Source organism: Siniperca chuatsi, linkage group LG10 (assembly GCF_020085105.1).
Source record: "Siniperca chuatsi isolate FFG_IHB_CAS linkage group LG10, ASM2008510v1, whole genome shotgun sequence".
Classification (NCBI taxonomy): domain Eukaryota; kingdom Metazoa; phylum Chordata; class Actinopteri; order Centrarchiformes; family Sinipercidae; genus Siniperca; species Siniperca chuatsi.
The window spans coordinates 10,372,516-10,396,009 of NC_058051.1; the positions used below are offsets into that span (position 1 = coordinate 10,372,516).

The window sequence follows — 23,494 nt, forward strand, 5'->3', positions numbered from 1 at the left end:
TTCCCTTCTGAAGTGCTGTTGAACAATACACTAAAATACATACCAGCTACAGTGACTCTGACCTATGTAACTAACTGTCCTCAGTGAGATCTCTAACATTTCTGTGAAGGGGAGAAAAGAGAGCTTCCTTCTAGAATTTTTTTTTACTAAACATACAGTATGTGTCAGCCATCTGAGCTGAAGGAAACCACCATGACATATCAAAGCCTTTCTATCTCTTCTGTTTCCAGCAGCTCTGCCCATCAAACTCACCTAGAATCTTCAATTCAGACACACTTAACCAAAATCTTAAATGCAGTGGAAGGGATGTGTTGTGGTGAAGACTGATGTGCTGAAAGCAGCGCATTCATTCCAAGCTGGACTTTGATTCGAGCACATTCAGTGAATTAATGCGTTGAAAATCCACAATGACTCACTGCTCTTCTTCATGCAGTACATCACTTTCTTATTTAATTTACTGCTTTAAGATCATTGCAACTCATCCAGTGAACATCCAACATCAAAGACATGCTCAGCTTATGTTTTTATCCATACACATTGGAGGAATAGTGGAAGGAAAGATTAAATGAGTGACAGTGATGAATGACAGTTATCCTTTCTTTCTTGTTTATCCTCAGTGATATCCTGAATGGTTCAGCAGTATGCGTTTACCGAATGGGGGATGTGGTTCGGGCTTTCAAGGGAAACTTCCTGCACAAGGAGGGACCTCAGTTTAAGTGGGCAGAGTTTACAGGCAAAATGCCTTACCCACGACCAGGAACTGTAAGTTGAATTCTCTCCTTCAGGCAACTGTTTTGGGTTAGGGTTACATTCACAGTTATACATTGATAGATACACTCAGAAATTGGAACAAAGCCAGTCAATTCAACAAAATAAGGTACCTTATTTTCATACCAGTATGCCAGTCACATTTAAGTGTCCAGCCAGGAAACAGGGAGAGGACCCAAACGCAGACAGCAGGCAGAGTAGGTTCAGTTCAACAGTTTTAATGAAAAGAACAAGGCTTACTCGGGTTACAGGCGGGCAGTGGTCACAAACAGGTAAGCAGTCAAAAAAAAAAGGCAAACAAGCCCAAAAGGAGCCAAATAAAAAGAAAACAACAACCAAGCTTTTCTTTTCCCCTCTTTTTATTTCTTGCTCTCTCAGTGTCCCAGCAGTACATATGGAAGTTACAGCTCTACCAGAGAGTATCCTGATGACGTCATCTTCTTCAGCAGGACTCACCCGCTGATGCAGGTTCAGCTGATATTTCACTTTATTAAATTAAACCAATCTAATTTTGGCCTCTCTCACAGTGGGGTCAAGTATACTTTCTGTCTATTTTTGTCCGAATTCTTAAGTGAGGTTAAGAAATTAAATTAGTCGACAGTCCTCACCAAAGGGACATCAGTCCAAGACTGAGAACTGTATATCAGTGATGAACAACATGATTTAACAAATACTCGCTCATTTCACATGTCATGTATTACATTTTCTGATTATAAAATTCAAAACCCTAAACTTTCACATTGTTTTAGGAAAATGTGCTGCCGCTTGGAGAGCGCCCCCTCCTGGTCAGAGTGGGTGTTAACTACAAGTTCAGCAAACTGCTGGTGGACAGAGTGGAGGCTGTGGACGGCACCTACGACGTCCTGTTCATTGGCACAGGTAGAGTGTGTGTGAGGGTGTAGGATTGTGTGCTTGACGTTTTAATGCCAAGGTGTATGTTTTTTCACAATAAAAACTCATTAAACCGTATTCTTTTTCTGCAGACTCAGGCCTCGTGTTGAAGGCCATCCATCTGCCCAGACAACACGGTCTGAGTCAGGAGGTCACTCTGGAGCAGCTGCAGGTCTTTCAGGTACAGCAAGCTGTTTCTGTACAAAAACATAATGTCATCTCCATACCAGGGATTTTTTCATGTTTCAGCCCATTTATTTTAAACTTGAGTACTGTGTACTTTGCATTACAGCTAATCATTCTGCAAATTAAGTTGTTGTGTTTCATATTTTTGAATGTGTTTTTTGTGCCTTTCATGCAGCCATTGGTTTTCATCCACTTCCTTGTGGTATGAAACAGTTACAGTATTGTCAAGAGGTAATGCAGCACAGACTTTTTAAATCAGTCTGCACTTAAGACTGCATGACCATGCGACAAAAATAAATGCACACATGCATGTGATGAATGAACAGCCTACTGTTCATACCATGTGGAAATGAAACGGTCTGAAACACTACAGCATGCATTGCTGAAATTGTCACCAATAATGTAAAGCATAATTTTTGTATTTAAGAAGACTGCAACTGGCAAAAGCACTGATAGGCTCCTTTAAATGTGTAAGCACAGAGGAAACAGTTTAATCCAGCGTGATCAAATCTCCCATTATACTGTAAATTGTGTTTTCACAGCCGTGAACCAACACATATATGTCCTGTATACTGTTAAACATGAAATGCAATAAACTCTTCTATCCAAACCTTGCTACTGTACCAAAACTCTAAACACATTAATCACAAAATACTACAGCTGCGCATAGTTGTCATATTAGATAACCACAGTTCACAATATTCAAAGTTCAGCCCAATATTAATTCCACTGGAATCTCAAATGCAAGAAAAACTCTGACTGATGTGGTTGAGATCTCTTTGTCTGAAAATGGTCAGGCCATGAGTTTGTTTTTTCTGCTCTCCATTGTAAAGTATGTGCTTTGTGAAACTCTTTTAAAATGATATGGAAACATGTTTGATTACCATACTATGAGATCAGTTCTCTACATTATTTGAAACTGTTTAAAATGATTGTGGTTTGCAGACTCACCCTTAGTCTGCAAACCAAGTCCTTATTTTTTCCTTCAAAATTGATTCATTATGTGTTGACTCTATCTATCTATCTATCTATCTATCTATCTATCTATCTATCTATCTATCTATCTATCTATCTATCTATCTATCTATCTATCTATCTATCTATCTATCTATCTATCTATCTATCTATCTATCTATCTATCTATCTATCAATGTCTCTGTCTGTCTGTTTGTTTCTCAGTTTTCTTTTCTCTCTTCATCACAGCACAAATCACCTGTGACAGCCATGACACTCTCAAAGAAAAAGGTAACAGATGAGAGAGACAGAAACTCATTTTCAAACTTCCAAACTCCCCTACACACACGCACACACACATGCTCGTACAAACATGCACAACACCACACTTATCACTCATCTCTCCACCTTGTATCTCCAAGGAAAGCCTTATCGCCAGTTGCTATGGTTACCCTACCTTAGTCAAATCAATAATGAAGAGATGCCACACATATAAATACACTTTGCATTATTAGAATAGTCTGGGTTTCATGAGAAATAAAATCTAAATCTGGCTCACACTACCAGACACACACATGCACACATCAAGATTATAAAAAGCAGGCATCACCATGTTTCTCACACACATGCACACACACACACACATACACACACACTTCCAGTGGCCATGCACTGACATTCTTACAGTGTGAGTAAGATGTGTGACTCAGAGTGAAGATGAATCTGGTTTAGCTGTTAATGTGTCTGTCCGTTTTACGGAGCAAACTGAATGCCCTCTTTCTCTCTTGACTCGCCCTCATTTATCACCCTCCTCGTTTTTCTCTTTCCTACTTCCATTACATTCCATCTCTATTTCTATCTTTCACCCCCTCCTCCTCCAGCAATGGTTGTTTGTGGGCTCCAGGGAGGGTGTGTCCCAGTTGGCCCTGTACCAGTGTGAGCTGTATGGTCAGGCCTGCGCTGAGTGCTGCCTGGCCAGAGATCCCTACTGCACCTGGGACGGACATACCTGCAGCCCCTACATGCCCACCGTACGCAGGTAGGGACGATGAATTAGATCTGTTTATCCAAACAACAATAATCTGATAATGTTGGATATACCTTCAAGTCTGAATAGCAAAGTAATCATATTTAAACCATATTTGTTGATAGTTTGAAATGTGGCTCAAATTTCATCTGAACTCTTGCTTGACAGTTAAATTTTAAGCATTTTTTTTCACTTGACCAACATTTTGTTCCATTTCATCACCACCAGCCTAAATGTCCACTTTATACACACACAATCCAATAATGCAGAAGGCAGATTGGCGTGAAATTTGCTGAGCAAATTGATGCTTCAATGTCCCCATGACCTTTCATCTAGAGTCACTCTCAGGACAAAACTTATATTGTTAGTCCCTCTTTAGTTCAAGTAAAATTGTCAGTATACTGTCTGTTACAGGGTATAATGAGCATTGCAGCCTCTTGAGTAACTAGCAGGTTGTAATTCTTTGTCTACTGTAATTTCATGTCTTTTTCTCTACAGGAGGAATACTCGTCACTTAGGGGAGGACGAGGATCCACTAAGTCAGTGTGTCAGACAGGGAGGTGAGTAGCTAATTTACTGTAAACTGTTGGTTCATTCACCAATTCTAACAGAAACAATCCCCGTGGTGTAACCTTTGGCAGGCAATTACTGTAAAACCTGTGCTTTAACAATGCCTTAGCTACGTTAAATATCACTGTATGTTGTACATATGTTATAGTTCTTAAGCTATAAGCTCTTTAATGTGTAATTTGTTGGTACACAAATAAATAGAGATGAAATGTGTGCAGGATAAGCAAAGTAACAGAATTCAAGCCAATTGTATTTATATGGTCCAAAATCACAAGTATCTGATTGAATATGTGATGAGGGAGCTTTACAATCTGCACAACGTATGATACCCTCCATCCTTAGAACCTCTGTTCAGATAAAAACTCCACAAATGAGTAAAACACACTGACAATAAATGCAAAGTAAATATATTTTGAAAATCAGCTACAATAAAAAATCAGTAATAAATTAATGAAAAAGAAAGAGAGAAGAAAGGAGAGAGACAGTGATAGAAACAGTTCTCTGCAAAAAGAAAAAGCAAACAGATCTCTAACCTGTCACATCTTTCCCTCAACTTCATTCAGCTGGGCTGCAGGTGGAGGCGGAGCAGAAGGTGATGATTGTTGCAGAGGGCAACAGCACCTACCTGGAGTGTCTGCCTCGATCCAGACATGCTGCTATTACCTGGTACAAACAGGCTGGAGAGAACAGTCCTGAACTTAACCAGGTAGACAGACACATTTTACTGTAATAGTTTTATTTATGTTCTCATTTTTTAAATAAAGAACATAAATACTGAAGGATACAAACTTGAACACTTGAATATTCTGTGAAGTTTCCAATGCCACTCATCAGCTTTAATTAAGAATGCAGGTAGCGCCCCTTTCTTCAAATACAGCGACTGCCAATAATTGCAAAGAAAGAGCCAAGTATGTTGCACGTGTTTAACCTTGGTTTTGGGCATCTGTGTCATCCACAAGCCTCTCATCACTAATTTATGAACATATATACCCAGACTGCCAAATACACAAAAACACAAGTGCTCAGCATTCATGTGATCTCCATCTCTCTTTCTCTTTCACTCCAGGTGGTAACAGGAGATCAGCTGGTGGTGATTGAGCGGGGCGTCCTGATTCGTCAAGCTGAGCTGTCTCACAGTGGCATCTACAACTGCCAGGTGGAGGAGCATGGCTACCACTGGACTGCCGTCACTGTCCACCTCGCCGTCTGGAGCCCCTCGGCCAATCGCCTCCTCACTTCCTTGTCCAGCTCGTCCTATAAGAGTGCAGGAACCCATTTCTGGTACGAGGACGTGATGGCGCTGATTCACCAAGGAAACCTCGGCCAGCACTGCCAGGCGCTGGGATACCGCCCTCCGCACAACCACCGTCGTCACGGTGATATCATGGTGGAGCAGAACAGGGAGAAAGAGAGGGGGGAGAGGCACAAGCACAGGGGAGGAAGAAGAGGAGGAGGGGGAGGAAGAGCGGCAGGGAGGAAGAGCAGGAGCAAGCCACAACAGAGGGCACCAAGGAGTGCTTGAACAGGAGGGCGGATTTTCAGTGACTTAAAACACACACACATTTATGTTAACGTCCACAGTAACACACACACACACACGTGTACACACACACACACTTAACTTATACACTAAGACAGCCATATACTGTATGTACAGAGACTACAACATGTGCATGCACTTATCTTCAAATAAAAAGGCATCCTTTCGTTATAGTGACAAACTTTAAAACTAAGCTACACACAAACGACTGAAATATGAATAGGAGGATGTGAACAGCAAAGATTGTTACACCTGGACAAAAGATTTGTGAATATAAAAGAAAAAATAGAATACCTTAGGTGGCATAGCATGTTGAACTAGAAAATTTCTCAAGAAATGTTGATTGTGCCTGATGCTTAGTGCATTTCTCAGCAATCAGTATGAGTGCTAATATCACAAGTAGTGCTAGTTTTTCTAGCAGTATAGGTGTATCATAGAGGTTCATAGTGAGGGAGAGATATGTCCTGCTAGGAGAGGACAAAATGGCATCAAACGCTAAAACTGGCTCCATGAGAGGAGCCAGCATGGATATTAGACTAAGAGTTAAGCAGTCTAATTAGCCAATCATAGTCAGCTTTGTCCATTTCTGCCCAGCGACTGCTGAGTCACTGGTTGCTATAGTGACTGCGGCCTCCTGGGGGAGTGGATAAGGTTAAGTTTGTGTCTCTGCAGACTGGAGACTTTAAATGGGCAGGGTAACTGTCAGTCATATTTTAATTTGGCCAATCATAGGCTTACAATCCTGTCAATCAAAAACAAATTTCACCAATATGTCACTGAACCAGCTGTCAATCAGTTTTTAATTCAGCTAATCATCTTTCTCACAGGAGAAGGGGGAGGTTCGACACGAAGAAGCAAACTTGCATTGTTTCTCAATGTTTAGATCCAAAGTTTTTGAGTTGGAAGTGGAAGTAGACAACTTTTCAACTAGCTAACGCTAGCTAACACTATCTACTTATCAACTCCCTGATCATAACAGAATATAGTAACTTTCACCACTGCTCATTTTAGAAAGGCCACCGCAAGAAAACATGTTCTTTGTTTAGATTATCAAACGGACAATTGATTATAGATGTTTGTTTCTGGCTGCCAGCATTAGCTAGCGTAGCTAGCGAGCCTTTGTTTTCCCAGGATTGTGCCCAGTGGGAGACCAGAATTAGTGAAAGCAAGGCTTATGGGGAACCAATCTAAACACACACTATATAACATAAACAAAGAACACGTTTTCTTGCATTGGTCTTTCTGAAATGAGCAGTGGTGAAAGTTACTATATTCAGTTATGATCAAGCTATGATAAGCAGACATCATAAACCAGCTAGCGCGCTAGCTAGTTCAATAGTCATCTACTTCCACTTTAAACAGGCACATCAATTGCGAACACAAGGCCAACATTATTTTAACATATATATATACAATATTTATTGTTAGCCTGCTGTATCATCACAACCTCCTCGGTTTAATCAAATGAAGCATAAAGCAATAATGTTTACAAAGCAATGGAAATCCCTGTAGTATACAAAGCAAGCCTAAACGAGTAGCTGCTGCAGCAGCGGTGTCTCTGACAAAGTCGGCGCAACTTTCCAAATAGGTGTTATCTGGATAAACTGACCACATATTGGGAATGGTTACTTTCTTTTTCTTCTTTTTATGACAGTCCTACAGCGAACAGCAGTAGTTTTTGATTGACAGACTGTGATAAAACAAACAGGTTCATAAAGATGCTATCAAGAAGAAGGGCATCTAACCCTGAGCAGAATCTGCGGGACGCACACCAGTCTCTCCCTCACCTGACGCTGAAGCTGCGGGCGCACTCTGGGCTCTCCCTTATGGAAGTTTTTTGGCTTCTTTATTCAAATGGAAATTCATTTTGCAATTGGCAATTCAATGTGAAATTTGGTCATGCAATTTGAAAATGCATTTGGTAACTCAATATGCAAAGTGGCAATGCAATCTTCAATTCAGTTTGAATTATTTTGATTAAAAATTTAAATGAAAGCTCAATCAAAGTTTCTTTAGTCTCTTTATTCAAATGGAAATTCATTTTGGCATTGGCAATTCAATGTGCCAGCGAATCAGCGCCCCCAGTCAATTGCATTAATATTTACTCGTTTACACATTTTTTTGGTGTCAAGATTCAAATGGATATGCAAACTGTCAGTCCTCTAATAAAGTCGGGTCTTCAGTTAGGACGTCACTTCCTCATTCAGTGATTGGGTAACAGCTGGCACTTCACTTCGACCATGCCGACACTGTTCTTCTTGATGGGTAAGTTGCTGTCTACCTTAGATAAAGTCCATATGTTCAACCTAGAGTTCAGACATTAATTTACTACAGCAGGGCCGTTGTTGGCATTTTGTGTTTAACTACATCCTCATGCTGAGTCATTACAAGCTAATGCTAGTTGCTGATGCAAGTTTACTGCTGGTTGCTTTTACAATGCTAGCGACAACAGTGATGGCAGAATCCAACAAATCCAACAAATCCAACATCCAACAAATCCTACCACAAGCAAGCACTTGGCGACAGTGGCAAGGAAAAACTTCCTTTAAGAGGCAGAAACCGTGGGCAGAACCAGACTCAGGGTGGGCGGCCATTCGCTGCTGCCAGTTGGGTTGAGAGGGCGGGGGTGGGGGATTTTAAAATAATAATAATGTAATGGTAGTGATAATATTAATATTAATAAAGTAATAATTAAGTAAGCCCACAGGCAGTAAAAAAAAAAAAAAGAAGATTGGTAGTCGACATTGTACCCAACACATTAATTATGCTATACTACACTACAATACCACAGCTGGCACATGTGTTCTTTGGAGAAAGGTTAGGCAATGTGTCAAAAGAAGTAGATTAATGTTTTTTGCACTATTTACTGATATAGATATTTAGTTGGTTAATCCAATCAGTTCAGTATCATTCATTGTGCATATGAAGGAAAAGGAGTGAGATGAAAAGCTTGGGAGATGTCTCAATAAAAGGCTTTTGCAATATATGTTAATTGCAATCAGAAATAATGCAATGGTGTTTACATTGAATTCATTTACATCAATTACATTGAAATCTGGTTTTGTGAAATCACACTATTCACGTTTGCTAACTTATATTAACTTGGTGCATTAAGTGTCAACAGTGACTGTGAAATACAAAATTGGGTTTCATTTACAATAATAACAAGCTACTACTATTGTGTTAGTATGTTATCTTAACTTATTCATATCAGGAATAGCAGATGGAAATTAATGTGAGCCTGCTGACTCTGGCACATTCACAGCATATTACAGTGGTATTGATTGATAGCGTAACAATCAATTCAATTCAATTCAGTTTTATTTATATAGCGCCAATTCATAATAGAAGTTATCTCATTGCACTTTTCCTCTAGGGCAGGTCTAGACCATACTCTTTATAATATTATTTACAGAGACCCAACAAGTCCCACCATGAGCAAGCATTTGGCGACAGTGGCAAGAAAAAACTTAGTTTTAACAGGCTGAAACCTTGGACAGAACCATACTCAAGGGTGGGCGGCCATCCACCACTGCCGTGTTAGGTTTTGAGAGAGAGAGAGAGAGGTTATAAGACAAAGAGAGAGAGGATTTGGGGAAGGGGGGGTGGTGGAGAGGGAGGCACAATGCAAATACCACCTAGAATTTTTTTTTAAATAGTAATAATGTAATTGTAGTGGTAATATTAATAAATGAATAATAATAATAATAATAATAATAATAATAGGAATGACAGCTATAGGAATAATAATGACAGTAATAGTAACAAAGCCAATAACAACATTTGTAGTAGCAGTTGTCGAGCAGGTAGTCCAGTCTCTGCAGCTCTGGAGGTAGAAATACCTGCTGAAAGCGACAGAAGGAGAGAGGAGAGAAACAAGAAAGCACAGAACTACGTGAGAGAGAAGATGTTGAGTTAGTTACATGCAGTAATGGGATAAAAATGCATACAGATGGAGAGTGAGAGGAGAGAGGAAAGAGGTGCATCATGGGAAGTCTCCCAGCAGTCTAGGCCTATAGTAGCATAAGTAAGGGATGGTTCAAGGCTCACTCAAGCCAGCCCTAACTATAAGCTTTATCAAAGAGGAAAGTCTTAAGCCCACTCTTAACTGTGGAGATGTTGTCTGCCTCCCGAACCCACACTGGGATGTGATTCCACAGGAGAGGAGCTTGATAACTGAAGGCTCTGGCTCCCATTCTACTTTTGGAGACTCTAGGAACCATAAGCAACCCTGCTTTCTGGGAGCGTAGTGTTCTAGTGGGGTAATAAGGTATTGTGAGATCTTTGGTGGCTGACCATTAAGAGGTTTGTAGGTGAGGAGAAGGATTTTAAATTCTATTCTGGATTTTAGAGGGAGCCAGTGCAGAGAAGCTAATTTTGGAGAAATATGATCTATTTTCCTAGTTCTTGTCAGTACATGTGCCGCAGCATTCTGGATCAACTGGAGAGTCTTAAGGGACTTATTCAGGCGTCCTGATGATAAGGAATTGCAATAGTCCAACCTAGAAGTAACAAATGCATGCAGTAGTTTTTCAGAATCATTTTGAGACAGGATGTGGATGAACAGAGTGTTACTGAAATTATTACATTTTGATTCTCTCTCCTCCAGAGAAATGTATTCTTCTGATAGCTGGGACCATGCTGCACCCACACAATACCACACAAAACCACACAACCACACTCGAGTCCTAGTCCTCGAGCTAGTCAGGGTTTTCCAACTTTTACTTTTTGTCACTAACCTACATCAAGATACATCAGTCACTATTGCAATGTATTTTCCATCCACAGCCAAAGTCTGGATCAGCAGTCCAGCATGGGGCTTAGGAGAGCTGTGGAGACCATGAGGACCAACCTTGGTGTGGATGACATCTGTGTTGTTCTGAGGTTAAGAACCTTCTCTCCCTACCAAGACTAAGAGCAAGACTAGATGTCCCAAGGAGGTCACCAGCATCCAGCTTGGACCTGCATCACCTGCATGTCATCACTGCCCTCCACACTGCATTACCTGTCTTACCCAGCGATGCAGGTGGAACAACTGCTGCCAGTCCAGGAAGACAGACAAGGTCCACAGGTTTGTGAACAGTGTTATGGCTACATTTCTTCACTGTTTAAGTGGCAGCTTTGTACATCACCATCACATAAGGTTTGGCACTCCTGGGCTATTTTTGTGTGATGAAGTTAAATTCATCCCAACAGAAAACAGTTTTTTTACAAAAGAATTGTTAAGTGCCTTAAAGCCAAAACTCCAACAACGGTGAAGTCTCCCATGTCTGACATTTTCTGCATTGTTGAAGTCAACCTTTACAGGATTTCTTTGTTATGGTAAGACCATCACCTGGCCAAGACTGTCATAATGTGATGGCTGATAGATTTTAATGTTAATATGTTTTTACTGAAAATAACACTTGTAGCTATATCAGTGTTCAACTTTACCATCTGTGCTCTTCCTAATGTCTTCTCCCTTTGCACCCCATGTGAACTGCAGCACTGGCTTTTTAAACTATGCATTACATATAAAAGTAATGTTACTATTTCTATACTGTATGTTATCATTGCAACTATTTTTATTTATTGATGCATATTACTATGTGTGATGCAGCACTGAAAGCCTACTACCTCATTTCAGTATGTAAATTTGTCTTAGGATAATTAAGCTCACCTTGACCTTGGTCCACCTCTGTGTATTGATAGATCCTAAAATATTTTTACTGCTATTTTTAATGTACAATAAACTAATTTATTACATTTTTGCTCTAAGTCAGTTGATTTCTCTTATGGTACAATTCTGGAACTAAGTTTAATATCAATATGTATAATAATCAAATCACAGGAAGACATTAATGCCATTTTTGTTAGAATGTAGATTATTCATTAAAAGGCTATATTCAATGTCATTTTATACTTCTTGCATACATAACTTATAACAAATGTGAATATTATAAGTTGTCCTTTAACATTAACAACCAAGGATCAGAAGAGATATATAAAGTTTGCTTTTCTGACTTGTAATATGTACGTATCAAATATACGAACCACAGAACAATTCACAGAAGTCTCCTGTTACCTTTTAACAAAGTGTGTGGCAAAACCAGGTAAGAGTAGTCAGTTTATAGAAAATGTACTAATTTGTGTTTAATCTCAGTTTTTTTTTAAGTATTCAACATGATGATAAAAAACATTCCCAGTGGCTCATATTTATCACATTCAACTAAATATAATTTCTACGCAGCTATTAATAAAACTATTAAAACTCAGCTTTAATATACTGACAAAGGATGTTTCCACAGAATATCATCATTTAAGATGAAAGATTTAGATGGTAACAACAGTACACATCTATTACAGGAAACATTATGGTCCCAGGTGAACATCTAGTTGGCCAGTTCCAGATGTTTCCTAATCTAGACCCGTTAATCTCAAACTGGAAAGTACTTTTCACTTATGTGAACTAGTGTACTGGGGTTGTTTCATCCTTGAACTCCAGCCTGCTAGTTCTTTAAACTGTATTTGTAAAAATATGAAATGCCTCTCACATCAGTTACAGCACAAAAATAAGATCCTATACAGGAAAGAATTGGAGTGATCCTTCAATGTTTCACATAAATTGCTACTTGTAAACTGTGGGTCTGTCCTTACATCAGAAAAGATGAACTGTAAGTTGATTGTAGCATCATCTTTATAAGTCTTGACAGAGGATGATCCATGTGGTCTCCCTTCTCCACAACCACATGGATGGCACCAAATGCACATGTTACTGGTTATCAGACACTGAGGACTCAGATATGCAGACATCAGGAGGTAAGATTAACACAGTCTTTACTTTCCAAGATGCAGGTTCGGTACACAGATAGGCAGTCAGGAGATAACAAACAAGTCCAATAGGGGCAGGCAAAACAGGGTCCAAAAAACAGCCAAAAATCAGAAAACCAAGAAACAGACAGAATGCTGGAACGTGAGACCAGGACATCAACGAACTGGCAATGAGAGACTGAAGGCAGTGAGCCAATATACACAGGTAGATGCACGTAATGTGGCACAAGTGCCTGTAATTAGGGCGGAACATGCAATCAGAACTGGCAGGAAACACACCAGGAGCAGGAAGTGAAGTGGTCTGTAATGAGGAGATAAGAGTTAACAAGATAAAACAGGAAATATTCAATATTTAGCAGATAGTTAAGGTGACACTAGACCAGGGGAGCAGAGCAAGACGTGTCAGCACGCTGCTCAATACATCAGGTTTTCCTTATGTGGTCATTTAGTTTTCAAGGTGTCAATACCTTTCTTGTTAAAGCAAAACACTTTAATGAAGACTTGAAAGATGGCAATATGTATCATATATATAGCACCAGGTATATGGAAGTTTGCTTCAGTGCAGGACCATCATGTGTATAGACTTACATATTTAATACCCAAAACCTAAAATGGGCACATTTCCTCTGAACACTATGGAGTGTGTGTATGTGTATGAAACAGTTCTCACTTTTAACTTTATTATGACATGATCAAATAATAATCAAACTGAATAAAAAGCATTCCTTAATAGTGATTCTTAACTGTTTTATGAAATGACTGAAAAGTAAGTCATTCTTATTGCATGAGTGCAGGCCTCAGAATTGATCGGTCTACCTGTGATGAGCTGATCCTCCTCAAAGTGCTCACTGCAGAGTGAGAGGAGGAAGTGCCAGAGGGAGTCCACTTCTTTCTCCTCATGTTCAATACCCACTGATTTAGTCTGGTTTCCTCACCTAAAGAAAACTTAATTGCACACAGAAAATTGTTTTGTATTATGTCTTAATGTGTAGCTAATCATTTCAACCAACAAAGAACCATATCTTCCAGGTGAACTGCAATGGAAATAGGCATTATGACTTGGGATTTTCTGTTAAGGTGGCTAGTTATTACTTCAGTCTATGTTTTGCTGAGAAATTTACAGTATTTTTTAAGTGTAAATTTCATCAGCACACATAAAGAAATGACTATTGAGCTTCATCTACTTATCCAATATGTTACATCAATACTGCATGTTAAGATCAAAATAACAGGAAACATCAACAAGCTCGATAATACTACCTGTCTCCCAGACAGATAGTGCCCATCGCTGTTGTCGCTAGCGCTGTAAATCATTGAGCAACAAACAGTAAACTAGGTTACTTTGCTAGCGTTAGCTTAGGTTGTTATCAAGCTACTAACTTTACCCAGGTCTAGCTAGCATTAGCTTGTAATGCCTCAGCATGAGGATGTAGAGAAACACAAAAAGCCACAACAACGGCCCTGCTGGAATAAACTAATGTCTGAAATCTAGGTTGAACATATGGATGTTATGTGAGGTAGAAAGCAACTTCAACCCATCAAGAAGAACAGTGTCGGCGTGGTCGATGCATAGTGCAAGTGCTGGCTGTTACCCAATCACTGAACGAGGAAGTGACGTCCTAACTGAAGCCTTGATGAGAGGACTGACTGCATTTCCTTTTGAATTTTGACATCAAAAAAGCGTGTAGACAAGTAAATGTTAATGTAATAGACTGGGGACGCTGTTTCGCTGGCACATTGAATTTCCATTTGAATAAAGAGACCAAAAAACCATAGCAATATGAAATGCAATTGATTTAATTATTTTGATTAAAAATTTGAATGAAAGTTCAAACTGAATTGAAGATTGCATTGCCACTTTGCATACTGACCAAATTGCACATTGAGTTGCCAATTGGAAAATGAATTGCCATTTGAATAAAGAGACCAAAAAACTTCCATACACCCTCACCTGATGCTGCACATCAGGCTCTCCCTCACCTGAAGCTGAAGCTGCAGGGCTCACACCTGGCTCTCCCTCACTTGACGCAGAAGCTGCAGGGCACAAACCGGGCTGCGGGGGGTATACAGCCCAGCTGGTAGGCTATCTAGCAATGCCAGTCAGCAACACAACGGGAGTGTGCACCGCCTGGTTGGGACCAATGTTTACAATGTAACGTTGTTCATCAATGTGGATGCTCACATAGTTATTGTTATAGTTTCACATTGTTGTGTGTGGAAATGTATCGGAGTTTTTTGCGATTTTTGCCTAAACGATTGGGCAAATCGCTAAGAAAAGTCATAGCAAACCATTCCTGATCAATCTTCATGCTGATGTATTTTTTGCGTATCAGAATCAGAAATCAGAATCAGAAATACTTTGTTGATCCCCGAGGGAAAACTCTTTAGACGACGAGACGGAGCTACGGCAACAGGCATCATGCAGGCTGGTGCATGCGCACTATATGAGCTATATGTGCTGGCAACAGTGCGAGAGGAGTAGCACAGTGAAAATCCATACAGAAGATGTAGAATATTAAGAAGTATAGGAATAAGGCTGACGAAAAATAACTAGTGCTTTGCACATCAGGCACATTAAATGAAGGATGAACAGCATGTCCAGATCTTTCAGTTTAACTGACTGTGTTGTGACAAGGACATGGGAGAGGATGTTTTGGATTTGGAGCATCTACAGAGAAAAAAAAAGTTTTGTTCCAAAAATATATAAACATTTGAAAAATCATCCAACCCTTATGAAATGAGTGCTGCCTTAAAAGACGATGCTGGTGGATTTGCATGTTTTGCCCATTAATTGTTAAGTTCAGTTCAGGAGGTGGACCCAAAAGCAGACAAGACACACGGGGAACTAGCAAAATAAACCAAAGATGACTTTCTTACTTACTTAAGAAGAACACAAAACAACTACGGGTGGCTGAGAAATCCAGGTAAAATCCAAGAAAGAATAATGCCAACAGAAGTAGTTCAGTGAAAAAAAAACAACAAAGAAAAATCCACAAAGGAGCCAAAGTACAAAAGGGAGGGCAGAAACACAAGGACAGACACAGGAACTGAGGCACAAACACAGGACTGAGGGTCAAACGCAGACACGTGGACTAAATACTCTAGTGAGGGAAGATAAGACACAGGGGAACTAATCAGGGCGGGGCAGATAATCAAGACTGGAGGGAAAACCACACAAAGACAGGAAGTAAAACTTCAAGACACATGAGGAGAGGAGAGTATTTCAAAATAAAACAGGAAATAAGTATACAAAAAGCCAACACCTTAACATTAATTACAAATCACATAGAAACTGCCACTTATTCTCCAAAGCAGAACAGATGTTTTTAGATTGATTTCCTACCTTTCCAGGCAGACACTGGCTTCCATTAATTACCGTATGGTTTGCAAATCATCTTATAGAAACTTGCAAAATGCTTGAGACATGTAATCCATTACAGTGAACAATATTTTTTTTCAAAGTTATGTCATTGAAGTTGCAAGTGGTATTTTCCAAACTTTACTATGTGTTGCATTCAAATTTCAAGGCCCAACTGCTCAAAAACGTTTGATTGACAAGTTGTGTTGTCAGAAAGTGAAAGCAAGAAGACACACAAGCAAACATAAAAAACATGGTGAAAAGGATTTACCTGCTGTTTGGCAGCCAATCACAGATGTTGGAGCACCCTTGAACACATCAGCAGAGACCGTTCTTAAAACAGTTTATGTTTTCAGCTAAACTTAGACAAAAAAGAAAGGCATTTAAATATTCTCTGTGAAGGAGCTCCTATCAATCTGAAAACCTTTTTGGAAAATAATCAGCAGTGATAGTTTATTAAAGAGCTTTGAGAAATTTTATTTACTGTAATAGCATTAAATAGCACTGATGCATTTTATGCATCTTTTCCCCCAAATAGATATATACAGTTCAACTACAGTGAGAGTTTTGTTGGACTCTTCAGATAGGTGGGGTGTCAATGCAAAATGACAGGCTTGATAAGGTTACAGATCTACTTTACCAGGCCTTTGTGGCCGCACAGACACATTGCAGGAGATGTTTCCATTATAAGGTTGACAGACTGATTTTATGCAACCCAACAGAGAGCTTAGTAAAGGTGTGGGGAAAATTATTAAAGTGAACAGAAATGAAGGCACAGTGGATCAGGTGTGTTTTATAACACCAGAAAGAATGCTCCATCCTATTTTAAGTGTTGGTTTAGTTTGCCTGGAGTCCCACGTGAGTACAGTATACAGATTTAGGAAATATGTTAGGTTTATTGTTATGTAGGACAAAAGGAACATTTGTAGACAAATTTTCATTTCTGTTTCGTATGTTTCTTGGAAAAAATTGTTCAGCTGCTATTAGATGAGGCACCATCAAGCTTTTCCAGTAACTCAAAGAAAACCTCTGGGCATTCATGACTGAATCTGTTTTAAATGGTTTTAATGAACCTAACCCTCATAACTAGGGTCATTACTACCAGACATGTTTGGCAAAACACAGAGGGATAATTTAATTGGCAGTATTTAAAATCATATTTCTAGCAAGTAAAAACTGTGTTTTTTTTCGAGGTTCTGTGTCTACTGGACAAGAAACGTTTTTGTCTTTGGTCATGACAGGTAACTCAGCATACCGAACTAAAATATTGCAAAATATCAATTTTTACAAGGTAAAAGGTTTAAAGATTTTTCAGTAGTATTTGATACGACATGGACAAGAAAATACGTTTCAAAGACGACTGAACAATGAACTGAACTGCCAAGAGACTCTGTACAGAATATGCATATTTTTCAACCTATGGCTCAGGACCCAAAGTGGGCTGTTGGTGACTTTGAGTAGGTTCCAGCCCAACTAAAGAAGTGAGTAATATATTGCTGGTACTGTAGCTCCAGCTTTTAATGACATGTGGCTGTAAATTATGAAGTAGGTCCGATGTATAATAAAAAAGCCTCTATTATACAAAGTTGGAACTTGAGAAAGCTAAACAGGACTGGCGTCAAGTGAACTCTGGCCTGTGAGATTTGAGCTTCAGTGACTTTTTGCAAGGCAGTAAATTGTGATTTGTTCTTAATGTTAAAATATTAAACCAACACAAGTTGTTCCACTTCTACTTTATTCTTTGTGGTATTTATTTGTTACTCTGGAGTGAAACTGCTTGTTTCAGAAGTTGTGAGGTCAGATTTTTTTGGGAAACACTTCAAGCTCTTCATCAACCATGTCGTCTCACAAACTGGAAGCTTATTTAACATTTGAGTAAATGTGTCTGTCTGTCTTTGTATGCATGGGATGTATGTATATGTGTGCCCACACATTGGAGTCTGCACAATACTTTTCTTTGTTTTTTCTTTTTTGTAAGATTTCCAATTGTAAGCATCTGTTTCTGTTGATGCATCGTCCCACTCCCACCTGCGGAAATTCAGATCAGTCCTGCCTGCAATTATGGTTATTTTTTTGAGAATCTGGCCCATCTTTAAAAGGTAAAAACTGCTTTGGTTCAAGGCAGCAGGAAATAAAAGTGTATTTAAAATTTTATGGGTTGTTTTTCTGTTTCCCTGATAGTTTGTCAGTTCAGTGGATACAAACCAAATGCTGAAACATCAGAACTGAGCAGTGATATGCTAAGATCAGATTGCATTAGGATGAAAATATCTAATGTTACTGACATTTAAAAGATTCATGCGAGAGAATGGAGTGGGGTAAGGAGAAAGCCAGACAGACTAACTAAATTAAAACTTAACTTTATTTTGTATGGTTTACTGGAAGATGCATCTACATGGATGGTTAAGTCTAATAATAACAGCCTCTCATATTTTCATATATTTAATTTCATCCCACAAAGATGATGCTGTGCACGCAGAATTTATTAGAGTAAATACATATCCCATGCTGGGTCCTGCAAGATCCCAATCCCTTTGCACTGCTGGTTGTATGTATTTCTTTATACAGTGAGAGTGTGTATGCTTGCACATTATGCATCTGTGTGTCTTTGTGTGTCTTTGACATGAGTGGGATCAAAGTGAGAAGAGCTGAAACAAAGGTTCAGAGGCCAAGTGAATCTGTCAAATGGGGACCTCAGCAATGGATCGGAGACACTTTTGATGCTGTAAGAAAAGTAAACCAGAAAGACTCAGAGCAGAGAGAGCCCTCAGAAAAATAACAAAGGCTTGGCTCTTTGGCTTCTTGGCTTTGGCCACATGAAAGAGAAAACCAGCGCTGAGCTACTTCTGTGTGTCTGAGTAAAGAGAGAGCAATAGTTTATAGGAGTGTGTGGCTCTGAGTAACTGTTGAATGTTGAAAGTGTGTAAGTGTCCGGTACAGCCACATCTAAAAATGAAAGGGTGTGTGGGTGAATAAAGCTGGCAGTATAATCCAAATGAAATCTGGATTTGGTGTTTTCTCAGACTGCTGTCAAATGACATTTAGGTAAGCAAGTAAACATAGTGTGAGTAGATGTGTTTAATGTAGTTAACACAGCAGATAAACTCTGTGAGTCCATACTTAGAGGGTTTCCTGTCTTTGCCAAAAGCTTGTCTGTTCATGTTCAAAGCTAAATAAGCATCCACTACTGTACTGGCTAGTAAAATTTGAACACAGCATCATTTTAACCAAAGTAAAACAATGACTATTGTGTGAGCATTCATAAAACAATATCTATGAGTCGTAGCCACTGACATACGTTACATGTCTGTAAGTCTCATGGGGGCTGGTGAATGCTACTAACATAATTGTTATATTTTTGTTGTTATATCTTGTTCCTCAAAATATTAAGTACATACTTAAACAAGTATAGAGAATCAAAGTCTAGCTCCATCTCGCATCTGTTGCACACTAGTGCCTTAAACTCAGTGGGTTTTTTCATAGAGGCCTTTCTGAAAAGCTGAAACATGATACTGGTGTTTTCTGTTCATATTTTAAGATAAATGGCTATCCATTAGTGTAAGTGCAATAAAACGTGAACATCCTTTAACCACCACACTTACCAGCTTTAACCACGTAAAATGGCAGTTAATTTATTAGTGTTCAGAACAACATATACTATGAGTCCTAGCCATTAGCACATTGACAAAGCTGTGTAGTGTTGTTGCTACTAACAAGATTTCGCTGTTATGTCTTTGTCAAAATGTTGAGGGGTACCTACTGTAACATCCAGTACAGTGGTAAATACAAATCTAGCTTAACGGAATAGTTTGACATTTGGGAAATAGGTTTATTTGCTTTTCTTGCTGATAGACAACTTTCTCATGTCAAGCTACCACCAGCAGCCAGCTAGCTTAGCCTAGCACACAGATTGAACATGGGCAATGCAGCTAGCCTTTCGAATTATTCCTTTAAAAAACCCCAGGGACATTTAACTGTTCAGAAAGACAAATAAAAGAAACCTAGTCATTACACTACAGAAGCTAATGGCAGATGCCTGCTAGGAGAGGTGGCGTGACTTCAGTTCTCTATGTCACCGAAACCAACCGTATGGCATTGTTCACCAGCTTTCAGGCCTCATGATGGTGAGTGGAAAATGCAGGCTGTGCAAAAATTTTAACATGTTCTGCAAGCCAGAATGCACACCCTCAGGTAGGGCTAGGCGATATATAACGTAAAGGAAAGGCTCACTTTCACAACAACACCACTGGTTACCCACACGGCCACCGTCCTTAAAGGGGAAGCCTCGGCCGGTAATGTAGATGCAGTTAGACTGTGGGTGTGCTAAACAGAGGTGGAAGAAGTATTCAGGTCCATTACTTAAGCAAAACTACAAATACCAACCCCACTGTGAAAATACTCCACTATAAGTAAAAAATTCTACAAGTACTCATTGCGCAATAAAATGGTCCCTGTCAGTGTTTTACTATTATATATGGCGTTTCTGGATTAATATTACTGCTGTATTAATGTGTATGTTGCATTTTACTGCTGCAGATGTTTAAGGTTGAGCTAATTTTAACTGCTTTATATACTTTTGGATAGTTTAATCTACAGCAATACATCATATTCTACAAGATCATCATATGTTTGCACGATTTGAAAATTTACGGTATGTTATTTTAGAGAAAATATGTATATCGAGGTATATATCGTACATCATGGCACAGCCAAAACATTTTGCAATATTATTTATAAGCCATATTGCCCAGCCCTACCCTCAGGAAAACAAAGCCAAAGGTGACGCGTGTTTTCCAGACAACCTAAAAATACATGAAAAAAATTCAAGCTTGTATAGACTCCAGCTTGTGAATATTGTGTGTATATGAGTGTGTAATGTGTACTATATATTTATGTCAGTTCCAATGTCGGTTATTTGCGAGGAAGATGGCAGATGTGACTACGTGGGTGGTCATCACACACAGATCCAAAATGGCAGGCAGGCCCGCAAAATTCCAACAAAGGGGAGAGCTAAAATGGAGGACACACTCTATTTGTCCTCAAGATGGCATACAGCATAGCTAATTATGCTACCACGCTATCTGGGTCATTTGAGATGTGTGTGTAGGTGTATATATGTTCGTGTAAAGGTGTGTGGGTTAGTGAGGAGGAAAGAGAAAGAAAGGCACATAGAGTAAGACACAAATCTCAAATGCTGTGGTAAAGCACAATGGCTGTCCCTTTATCACACAGGAACCCGGCAGCCAACTTTCATACATCAGACATGTAACTGGACACGGTGGTCCAAAATAATAACAATGAAGCGTAGATGAGATAACACACAGTTAAAAAATGTATCTCTGGCCAGACACAAGCGTCTTACTTGACAAAACTAACACAGTTAAACGGCCCAGCTGAGTTGTACCGATACACAATGGAACATGCTAAGCACAAAAACACACAGCAGAAAGAGGACACAAGGTCCGTTACTTTCCACAATAATGCACAGCACAATTCACAACAATGAATCTCAGATGAAATAACTCACAGTTATAGAATCTATCTTTGCCCAGACACAAGCCTCTTACTTGGGATCACTCTTGATAGCAATTTAACGCATCGATCCGCTTGGATTATCCGGTGGAGTCCTCTCAGGCTCGGATATTGACATGGCCAGGTACAGTTTGTTTACAGTTTCAACAGCGAAACTGTTCCTTCAGGCGGCAGCGGAGGGAAGCAGCAGTCAACTTAGTAGGGAGAGAGCAGGGCTCAGTGGTTATCCTTCTCTCTGTGAAGAAAACGGGAATCTTCCTTCTGCAGGTAAGTAATTGTTACATGGAAGATAACAAATCAGCATCCAAAAGCGTGTTCAGCAAACACAAAATAGTCTGCTGCTCATCCAGCAAGTTAAGACTTCACCTAGTGTGTTAAAGTTCACTTTTTTTAGAGGTGATGATTGCTCTTGGTTAGCGACTGTATGCGTCAGTACATTTGGAAGTCCTCTCGAACTCTGATACTGACAGAGCTGGGCTTTGTTTTTTGCAAAGTGACGGACAGCTGCGTTTGTGTTTTGTGTGTTGCTTTGTGTAAGCATGTTCCATTTTGTATCAGTGCCACGCTGTTGGGCCGTTTTAACTGTGTTAGCTTTAGCCACTGTGGGAGCTAATAACTGTTTTATCAGACTAAGGTCCAGTAACGGCCGTTGTACAAAAGGCTGCTGCTGGATTACTATTACGCTTTGCTACGGCATTTGAGATTCCGTGTGCCTTTCTCTTCCCTCTCCACTAACCCACTCACCTTTACATGTACATTAACACACATCTCAAACGGAACAGATAACGTGGTAGCTTAGCTGCACATTATCTTGGGGACAAATAGAGCTCATCCTCCTGTTTTAGCTCTGTCCCTTTGTTTGAGATTAACGGGTCTGTCCGCCATTTGGCTTTGTGCGTGACGACCCCCCATGTGGTCGCCATCTTCCTTGCACCCCCCTCTCTATTGCCCCCCCACCCCCCACACACACACACACACACAGCTTATAATCTAAGTGGTATTTGCGGTGTGCTTCTCTCTCTCTCTCTCTCTCACTCTCACAAAACCTAACAAGGCACGGCCCACTACTGAGTCTGGTTCTGTCTCTTAAAAGGAAGTTTTTCCTTGCCATTGTTGCCAAGTGCTTGCTCATGGTGGGATTTGTTGGGTCTCTGTAAATATAAAAAGTACAGTCTAGACATGCTCTATAGGAAAAGTGCAATGAGATAACTTCTGTTATGAATTGGCGCTGTATAAATAAAATTTAAGTGAATATGCTTGCTCATTGTTGTATGCTTATTGTGTTTAGCATAGAGTGGTTGTTGACTGAAATTATTGATTGTTAATCAGTGCTAAGGTTAAATAAATGCTACTGTATCTTTCAAAGAGCAGTTACCTAGAATTAGTGCGCATGCGCCAGCCCGCTTGCTGCCTGTTGCCGTAGCTCCGTCTCGTCGTCTTACTTTTCCAACTTTTAACTTTCCTTTTTCTTCCAAACTTCAGTAACTTGTGTGTAAGTGTAATTTAAACTACGCTCTTTACGAAAATGAGAGTAGAAAGTGTTTTGGTACTTTTTTTCGCCGTGGAACTTCTTCTTCTGCTACTCGGTCAGGGCACCGCTGCAGATGTTGCAGCTGTTTGGCCGCATTGTTTACACCAGGGAACAGCTGATCGCGCTGAAGCCGAGCAGCATGACGCCCAGGACAACCGATGTCCCCACTGAGATCTGGAGGAGGACACACTGAGGATGCAGAGGTGGAACGAAGCGGCGATGGACGAGAGAGTGGTGCAGACAAAAGAGACTTAAGAACAAGAGATTTAAGCCGTGTCTGCCTTCTCTCGTCATGGGCAACGTGAGATCACTGGCGAATAAAATGGA

The 23,494-nt window shown here is 39.8% G+C and overlaps 1 protein-coding gene and 1 long non-coding RNA gene across 3 annotated transcripts in view; one reads left to right on the forward strand and one right to left on the reverse strand.

Annotated features, from left to right (window-relative positions):
• The window catches only part of sema3h (sema domain, immunoglobulin domain (Ig), short basic domain, secreted, (semaphorin) 3H), a 97,000-nt gene extending 88,875 nt beyond the window's left edge, over window positions 1–8,125 (forward strand). Inside the window, exons 12-20 of the mRNA XM_044212172.1 lie at window positions 618–762; window positions 1,147–1,236; window positions 1,518–1,647; window positions 1,752–1,840; window positions 3,049–3,090; window positions 3,681–3,838; window positions 4,325–4,386; window positions 4,960–5,102; window positions 5,463–8,125. Coding sequence (XP_044068107.1) covers window positions 618–762; window positions 1,147–1,236; window positions 1,518–1,647; window positions 1,752–1,840; window positions 3,049–3,090; window positions 3,681–3,838; window positions 4,325–4,386; window positions 4,960–5,102; window positions 5,463–5,918 — 1,315 coding nt within the window. The 3' untranslated portion in view covers window positions 5,919–8,125. The remainder of the gene's footprint in view (window positions 1–617; window positions 763–1,146; window positions 1,237–1,517; window positions 1,648–1,751; window positions 1,841–3,048; window positions 3,091–3,680; window positions 3,839–4,324; window positions 4,387–4,959; window positions 5,103–5,462) is intronic.
• Window positions 8,126–12,735: 4,610 nt separating this feature from the next.
• On the reverse strand, window positions 12,736–16,066 carry LOC122883457. 2 transcript variants are annotated; one of them, XR_006379638.1, is made up of 4 exons: window positions 15,628–16,066; window positions 14,698–14,874; window positions 13,563–13,691; window positions 12,736–13,047 (listed from the first exon to the last, which is right to left on the reverse strand). It is a non-coding gene; the product is annotated as an uncharacterized LOC122883457 (long non-coding RNA). The 2 variants fall into 2 exon arrangements; XR_006379637.1 differs by having other exon boundaries at window positions 14,727–14,874; window positions 15,628–15,931.
• Window positions 16,067–23,494: the final 7,428 nt, after the last annotated feature.